This window comes from Anguilla anguilla, chromosome 12, assembly GCF_013347855.1.
Source record: "Anguilla anguilla isolate fAngAng1 chromosome 12, fAngAng1.pri, whole genome shotgun sequence".
In the NCBI taxonomy this organism is placed as follows: domain Eukaryota; kingdom Metazoa; phylum Chordata; class Actinopteri; order Anguilliformes; family Anguillidae; genus Anguilla; species Anguilla anguilla.
Genome location: NC_049212.1, coordinates 41,102,633 through 41,111,827, shown reverse-complemented (window position 1 = coordinate 41,111,827; position 9,195 = coordinate 41,102,633). Strand labels below are relative to the sequence as shown.

Below are 9,195 nucleotides of genomic sequence, written 5' to 3'. Positions count from 1 at the left end.
TTAAACCGGCAACCCTCCGACTGCCAGACAATCGGTCTTACCTCCTGAGCTATGTCGCCCCTACATCAATTATATTTAAAAAAAAGTAAATAATATTAAAATTGATAGGCCCTGTTCCCTAACCATTGTACTACACTACCCCCCAAATGAAGTTCTTATTCACTCATAGTTTTGGGAATCTTGTTGTCATATGTTTGTTATTCGTACTGTGTTTTTGATGTTAAGTCACATTTGATACCCATCACACCATGTTTTTTTAAATAAATAAACCTTGATTTTTTTCATCATGTATTCTTGTTCATGGCATGATACTTGTGCTGGTAAATTAGGAACTCAGTTTAACTTCACATTTTGTGTTGTTGTACAATAATAAAAAAATAAATAAAAAAAATCAGTCTAAACGGTTCATTTAGAATTGGCCCCAGTTTTTACATCACTTCAATGAAAACAGTCAATCATTTTTTAACTAAGTCATTTGCATAAACCCACCTCTGGTCAGCCAACTTTTCATGATTTAGCATCTCAACTACGGAGTTGGAAAGTTTGAGGACAAACCTTAAGTTGGCTTGAAAAAGCCATGCATCGTAGCAGTACTAGTAGAATTAGAGCAAAAGGACTAATGGTAGTGTTAGTCGGCATCTAAAAATAGCATTCTCTTATATTATTATTTCATCGATTACTGATTCAAGGTGCACTGCTGTAACACCTACACCGTTGTGAAGCTTAGACTTGTCGCACTTTCATGCAAAAAACCCTGTCTCAATGAGTGAAACCACTAGAGATAACAAAAGAAATAACAAGGCAGTCCCTTCCCCAAAGTAGAGCTGAAATTCACACCCCAGGTTGATGATGATTATGGTCTTTTATAATCCAGCTAGAAGAGTGTACTCAGTAGAGTGCAGATCTCCCCCGCAGTTGTTGATCACTTGCGGCCCCTACCGGCCGGTTGTGCGATTAGCTCCGGACAGACAGACAGACAGACACATACACACACACACACACATACATACATACACACACATGCGCGCGAGCAAACGCATAATCCCCTCCAGGCTCCGCCCGGCGGATATAATAACTGTCCGCAGCTAGTCAGACAACTGCTGATATGACAACGATGTTATCGATATCGCTGAAATCCCCTATGTTCCCCTAGTAATCAGTGTGCTCTTTGTTCATTATAAGTCATCATAAGTCATTATGGGTTATTTCCATTGAGCTGAAAGTGTTTTCTGGAGCATCTGAAAACTAGCATTTCTGTGTACGTAAATAGAAACCGCATTGTGTACGAAAAAAGCAACTTTTTACCTTATAAACAGCAAATAAATGATCACAATTAGACATTCCAGTGCCGAGTAAATGACCTAAAAGCAAGCTACTACCTGAAAAAATCTACCCTCTATGATCTACCCATTGTGATTTTTCCCCCTGCTTGGAAAACCTGTATACTTTACAACTAGAAGAGTGCACTCAGTAGAGTGCAGATCTCCGCCAGGCGTGTTAGCTTTGCTGATGCAACAATAGATGCTACACAATCAATGCATACAGACAAATACAATATTACAAGTTTTTACCACGTGCCACTGAAAATCCCAAAAACTGCGATTCAGTGAAGTAACGCTAAAGGTGGTGACATGTTAGCTAATTTCATTCATATCAGCCACGATGTGTTAGACAGAGCTAATTTTGATGTTATAGTCTGGCACTTTCGTTTCAAATCTGGACAGGAACAATCTGGACAGGAACAATTCCAAAAGACCAACGATGTAAAATGTCAATTGCAACGTGAAAATGCCTTTTGGTGCCTTTTGAAGAGGTTTTTAGGACATGTGGGCCGACCTTTAGGAAAACACATGTCAAATTGTACATCTTGGTATTGTATACATCCTGGGGTACGATTGGAAAATAAATTTGGTTTCGTCCAGTGTAAGAAATACACATAATCACAGCAGAATACAGAAAACACAAGACAATTTTTCAATTTATTTGTTGTATTTCAGAATAAATATGTCCTGAATTTTTACAGAGTGAGACTCTCTTAGGATGAGGGGATTTGGATAATGTGGTCATTTTGGTACAAATGTCCTCTTTATTTCAAGCTTTGATCCATGTCTGTACTGTATTTGGACATAAATGTGGAGATAATCAACAAAATTTAACCAAGTTTTCTCCTGAATTCCTGGATGGTGTTGCACCAACTTTTTTAGCAAAAAACAAGTTTACTAGGATGCAGGTGATACAGCCCAAAACAGTATAATTATAATTCCAAAACAATGCAAAAAATATGAGAAATTGTCATTGGTCAGTGTAATGGATGACAAATTCCAACATACTGGCAAATACTAATATTATTTAGAATGCTATAATATAATGTATAAACTATAAAATCTAGAGTGACTTCAACATTGTGTGAGTTTGGCCTTGTAATTCTAGAGTATGAGTTTACCACAAACCTCATACACGTATTCACATTTTTTTTACTTTCTAATTTTCAAAGAAATAATGATAACACTATTTTGAAGCTTTATTAACCTTCCTATTATGTCCAGGTCTAGATGACCCAAAATGACTTTTTGTTTTTGTGTGACTTCAAATTGGTGAGTTTTTTTCAGAAAATGCCTTTGAGACATCCTAGAGATTTAGGGAATACGTGTAAAAAAAAGATTTGAAACTTTAATGTTTTTATATGAACACTAGATGTCATCACAACCTCAGTTGTGGTTCAGGTCTATAAAACCCATCATAAGGATACATTCATAATTATCATAATGAAACATAAGAGGGTGTTGACATACAGAGAATACTGAACAGCTTCTATGTAAGCAGAAATACAGAGTTGGTTTACAAAAGTCTCATTAAGAATGCTACTTATTATGGCATTCTTAGTCCTAACTTCATTTTTGGCACATGTAATGCCTCCTGCCTACAGTAAATACCATGACTATAATATTACTTCATATATATATTACTTTATATTTATTCAGAGTGTGATTGTGACCAGTTGTGACAATGCATGTCATTTTTATACGAGTGAATTCAGCTTCACATGTGCGTGCAGTGATGTCCAGATGCAATGTAAAGCAGCTTTACTTTTTTGAAAACAGTAGAGACATTAAAGAGTAATAATAAAATAAAACAGGAATTCGATTTTTTCAAAAACATATAGCTCCTTTGTTGTTTAATCTCCAGGTCAGACACTATAAATGATTAGGCCTGTATTAAAAATGAATGTATTTTGGCAATGCACAATCCAGGGCTACTAAAAGTTAAACATTAATGGCTAAGTGGAATGCTTCTGCCATCGTCTTTGGTGTATATTCATTGTCACGTGACTGCTACAAAGGGGCACAGCCAATGAGTGCTTTGATCACCTCTCAACAGACATAAAACAAAGAAATGCAAACAAAAACTGAAAGTTTTGGGCACGTGACCCCATATACCAGCTGAGTTATTCACATCCTTAAAAATAGCAAAGTCCCTCTTATACTGTTTACTTTAGACACAAAATCACAGTCACATGCATATGACAGAACATCTCAGTATGCCCTGGAAACTTACTGTACATTATGGGCCACATAACAATCTCGTGAATATAACATTGCATCAGAACACTCTGGAAATGGCATAGCTGTGACATATGCCTTGTTGCAATGTGCTAAACTACACGCAATTCCTACATTGCTATTGGCTGAGGTTCTTTTAAATGTGTTGATGCGAGCAATGATGTGATATTGACGTGGCAAATAACTGTGATAAGACGTCTTTTTAAAGAAGCTTTGGCCAATACAGGGGCTGGGTTTCACTGTGACCGACAGTTTAAAACTTTACCAAAGTGTATGAAAAATATATTTTGTAAGACATTTGCCTCAATGAGCAACACTGCCTTTGAAAGCAAAATTGAGCTGAACAAGATTGTGTTTTTCAGAGAAATGGATGTATCTGCTATTATCTAATATTAAAAACAGTTCAGCCTGTGTGGAAATGCATTTAATTACTGCTCAATGCTGTCTGGAGATTATGAACTAACGTGATGAACGGGCGTCCTGTTAGACACATTAGTGAGCAAGAACGCAAAAAAACTTTAAATAATTAAGGAAAAGTTTATTTGACTTTGTAACAGACGTCAGATGAAGACCGAACAAGGCACAGTAGTCACAAATAGGACAACAAGGTGTCAAAAACGGTGTCAAGGTTTCATTTGGGTGGTCATGTAGCATAATGGTTAGGGAACTGGGATTACCAAACTGAAGTTGTATGTTTGCTTCACACGCTATGTTTGTAGCAGTTTGGACCATAATTTTCTACATGGAGAGAGAGAGAGCGCAACCACACCAACACGAAAACAAGCACCTTCACCATTCCCCATCAGGGATTCCAGGCAAAAACAAGAAATTAAAACAACAAACTAAAACAAAGACAAACCAAACGTAGCGGAAGTTTCTCAGCTCTCCATTTTTTAGCTGAGCAGACCCTCAGATTTTCCGCGGCGTTAGTTTTGATTTGCTGTCTGTCTTCTGTGCTCTGACGATCAGCCAGTCTCTCTCTCTTTCTCTCTATCTCTCTCTCTTTCCCTCTCTCTCTCTTTCTCTCTCTCTCTCAGCATGTGCTTCCGGTCTTGGGCCTATACCATGCTGAGCAGCACACCTTGAAACACCTGGGCTGATTTGGTTCACACAACCCAGGTGTGTGTGCTCACTGCACCGATAGACGTGGCAGAGACAAATTTGATTCTTTATTGGATCAAAAATACCACAGATGGGTCACTGCCATCGTGACCTTGAGCAAGGGAACTGATTGGAAATGCTTCAGTCAATATCAATAAATATTACTTTTATGTACAGTGGTTACGGTTTCATTCAACACTGCCACCATGAGATATCTTCCTGGCAGAGGCAAATTTGCATATATATTTTTTGTTTTTCCTGCAACCACCACCAGGTGGCAAATCTGAGCACTCAAATCCATATCTGACTGTTAACACTTCGACTGAAGGACTTACAAACAAACAGCAGCTTGTCAAATGAGTGTCTATTCTTGTTACTCATAACATCTTTTGTGTGTATTTGCGTGAAATTTATGTTTATTTGTGTTCATTCATAGAACTTCATGGTCAGACTGTGAAACTTAACAATAGCCGGTTTTGAGCACAGTCTATAGGCTAATGACATCTATGTTAGTTAGTCACTTAGGATACTGGGGAGAGTCAGTATAAATGTGAGGCATCATAACTGTAACATGCTAAATATCTTTTTGTACACTGCTGCAACAGTAGCCATTCCAGGATTGTCAGAACCCTGCAGGTATTTCCCTCTGGCCGGCAGAACCTCTGCCATAGAGGCAAATTCATGAAATGAAACCCTAAAACACTGCGTTAGTGATTGGTGTATGTCGGTCTAAATTAGTATCTGCAAAATGCTAAAATATTAATGAAGATGGGATTGGATTCTACCGGCCGAAATAATCACAGCTTTCTTGTCCTGCTGCAAAGCTATTAGTGTCAAGACTTCTCATTCACCCAGTGGAATTCCATGTTTAGCTCATTTATGTGATTGGCGTAACGAATGAAACAATTATGAAACTACTTCCTCATCACCTGCAGTGGAGTTAACTTGTTTTTCCAAGTATTAAACGGTTTGAAAATCTGAACCCTAATGGCTTGAATGCTAATTCCATAAATGACAGGATTAAAAACTGGGGGAAATATCAGAATGTAAAGAGACAGGAATATGCGAGCTTTATATGGTACATGACTCATGTTGAAACGACTCTGGAAGACCTCAAATAAGCATCCCACAGAATAATTAATCACGGACAGTAGGTGTGGGGTGCATGTTTGAAGAGCTTTGGTCTGAGATTCCTTAGAAGCAGACATGCAGATTCTGAGTATTTGTGCATAAGAAAACAGTATCATGAGCAGCTGTGGAACAACTACAAAAAAAGTTACAACAAAGCCAATTTTGCTCTGAAAAGAAGTTTCAGAACAGGACAATGGGACTACTGCAAAATTGATACAGTACATCTTTTCCATGATCCTGTCACAAAATGTCCGCTGTACAGTTAATCTGAAATAGAGTCCAAAAAGAATACAAGGATAAATCCAGGACAATGCAATAAGAGTGCACAATTTTCTATGAGACATTAATTGGTGATAGTGTAGTGGATGACAAATGGCGACATAACGGTCATAGCCCATCACGGCTAAAATACAAAATTCAACTGAACCATATGTGTGTACACAAAAGATCTGTAAAAGGCAAGCAGTCAGAGATATTTCATAAGTATGAGACATTAAATTAACAAGTACTGAGGGTAATAAAGATATAGTGCCATAAAATCCATTCACTGCTAAGCTACACACAAAAAAATACATGGGTTCATGGAGACATCTCTCAATGTAAATTACTATAATAACAATTACATTGGTTAATAGCATAAGGATGAACAATAACAGGAAACCTGTGAAGTATAGATATCTGTGGTCTTCGAATTCTGTGTATTGAATCAATATGAATGATGTCACCACTGATCCATTCTCCATAGTCAACTTGGCCAATGAATCCTGCAGATTAGAAAAATTACACATATTTAGTAACCATTTTTTTATTTTAAGGACAAGGACTGAAACTTTTGAATGAATTTTCCAGGACTTGACAGCAGAGTAGTTAGTGAGAAATTATGTTAAGACTTGCTTAAGAATTATGTTAAGAAATGCTTAGCAGTGCATGGCAGCTTTTAACAGACAAGAAAATGTAACACTCATATTGTAATTTACAATTCATTAGCAGATGAAGATATTTATTCTCACAGCAGACATCCTCTGTTTAATTAAATCACCAGAATCAATTAAATGGCAATTTAAGAATAATTATACTAGCCAGATTACGTTGGGTGATAATATTTTCATGTTCATATATTCAAAGAACATTATTTTAATGTATGAAGACAAAAGTGAGGGATGTAACACAAGTTTTTCATAGGAGTCATAAAACTGAAGAGCTGTTGTCATTAAACATCATAAGGCACTATTTGTAAATACACATAATGACCAAAAGTATCTGGACATCCCTTGGTCTGGGCCTATTTTTCATGCTTTGGGCTAGGCCCCTTAGTTCCAGTGAGGGTAAATCTTAATGATGCAGCATACAATTCACATTCTAGAATATTCTGTGCTTCCCCAACAATTTGGGGAAGGACCTTTCCTGTTTCAGCCTGACAGTACCCCCAGGCACACAGCGAAGTGCATATAGAAGTGGTTTTGTCGAGAATGGTGTGGAAGAACTTGACTGGCCTGCACAGAGCCCTGACCTCAACCCCATCCAACACCTTAGGAGTCAGTTGAAAAGCCAACTGCGAGCCAGGCCTAATTGCTCAATTAGTGCCCAACCTCACTAATGCTCTTCTGGCTGAATGAAAGCAAATCCCAGCAGCAATGCTCCAGCATCTAGTATAAAGCCTTCCCAGAAGAGTGGAGGTTGTTATAGCAGCAAAGGGTGGACAAACTCCATATTAATGCCCAAATTTTGTATGTCAGGTGTCAACATACTTTTGGCCATGTTGCACTGACCCACAGGGTCATTTGTCCTCTGAATTTGACCCATCGTGGGCACTTAGGAGTATTGGGCAGCCAGGGATCAGTGTCCTGATCAAATTCCCACAAAAATTATATGTGCAAATGCCTGTCTATCCAGCACATCTGATTGGCTGCAGATACTGATTGGTGTGCATCTGTCACTCACTTTTACCCCTTTTGAACTGACACATTATCATACTTAAGGCTTAATCATCTGTTGTTTATATGAAAGAGCAAGCTAATGCTATATTTGCTGTTGTTACTATTGCAGCAATTAAAGGGAAAATAAAGCTTTTAAAACTAGAGCCCGACCGATGCCAGATTTTTGGGTCCGATGCCGATCCTGATTTTGGAGAGTCCTAGCCCACCGATTAACGATGTTTTGACCGATATTTTGTCAAAAAGTGCAACATTTTCAAATCAATTTGAAAAACTTATATTTTATTAAAGTTTCTATATTTAAGAACATTTAACTTATAAGCAAACAAATAAAAATAAAAATAAACACACAAAGAACTTTTTAGATAAAAAAAGTAAAAGATATTAAATTAAATATATATATTAACACCATCTTTAAGCGTGTGAAATCAAAATAACTCCACACCTTGCTTTTACTCCTTTCTTTTCCAGCCATTTATAAAAAATTAATTTAAATAAGTCAGTTTTCCAGTTTCAAACATGTATTTTTATGAATATTATTATTATTGTTGTTTTTGTTATTAATTTGTTATTATTTCTTAGTATCTATTCTCAGTACATTAATTATATTTTCTTATTTTATTCCTACTACGTGATCTCAAAGAGTAAGGCTATCTAGCGAGCTTCCCTGCCCGTAAGAATTCGGTGGTGAAAATAACTACAATGCGCTCTGACGCGTGACTAGATGACATTGCTCGCAATAACGCATTAGCTATTGACACAGCCTCATTATTTCTTATTATATATTCTCAGTAAGTTAAATGAATTATATTTTCTTATTTTATTTCTACTACATGATCTTAAAGAGTAAGACATTATCTAGCGGAGCCAAAGAGTGAATCAAGTGTAACGTTAGATGAAATTAAATTGACTGGATGAAATACGTGAAAAAAACTACAATGCGCTTTCGTGCAGGTTACCCACGCTAACTGTTGGTTGATTCACTTCTCCAACAGCAATCCTTCTCTCATGTTATCACGACAAAGCTAGATAACATGGCTTAAAATTATCCATGTTAGAAGTGTTTTATCTGCGTTTTTACTGTCTGGTTAGCTTGCTACGATGACGCGTGACTAGATGGCACACTCGCTTGCAATCACGCGTTGGCTATTTACACAGCATCGTATAGTAGCTAATATCATTACCTCAAATAAAAAAAGATGTGTGATACATTCAATCACCATTTTATTTTGGCTGGTTATTTATTTGAGAATACAGCAATGTCCTCTGGAAATGTAGATCCTACGCTGCTTATGTGCTCACTGCCACTTCATAAAGGCTTGCTAGCCAGCTAGCTTCCTAAAGTGAACCAAATATTTTAGCTAGCTCACTCGCTTGAGAATGAGGATTGATAAACATAGTGGTCATACAAACGCATTTAATTAAAAACTTTCACGAAATATACATACCTTTATTGCGGCAATCGAATC

General features: G+C 37.1%; 1 protein-coding gene across 1 annotated transcript; it reads right to left on the bottom strand.

Moving 5' to 3' along the window:
- Window positions 1-4,156: 4,156 nt before the first annotated feature.
- Window positions 4,157-9,195, bottom strand: LOC118210141 (olfactory receptor 49-like). The gene is made up of 2 exons (XM_035386048.1): window positions 9,175-9,195; window positions 4,157-6,556 (listed from the first exon to the last, which is right to left on the bottom strand). Exon 2 carries the CDS (start codon window positions 6,533-6,535, stop codon window positions 5,576-5,578), a length of 960 nt encoding a protein of 319 aa, XP_035241939.1. The 5' UTR covers window positions 6,536-6,556; window positions 9,175-9,195; the 3' UTR covers window positions 4,157-5,575.

Excerpts from the sequence above, each read along its gene's own strand:
- LOC118210141 (XM_035386048.1), bottom strand. The coding sequence starts at position 6,535 with ATGGAGAATGGATCAGTGGTGACATCATTCATATTGATTCAATACACA.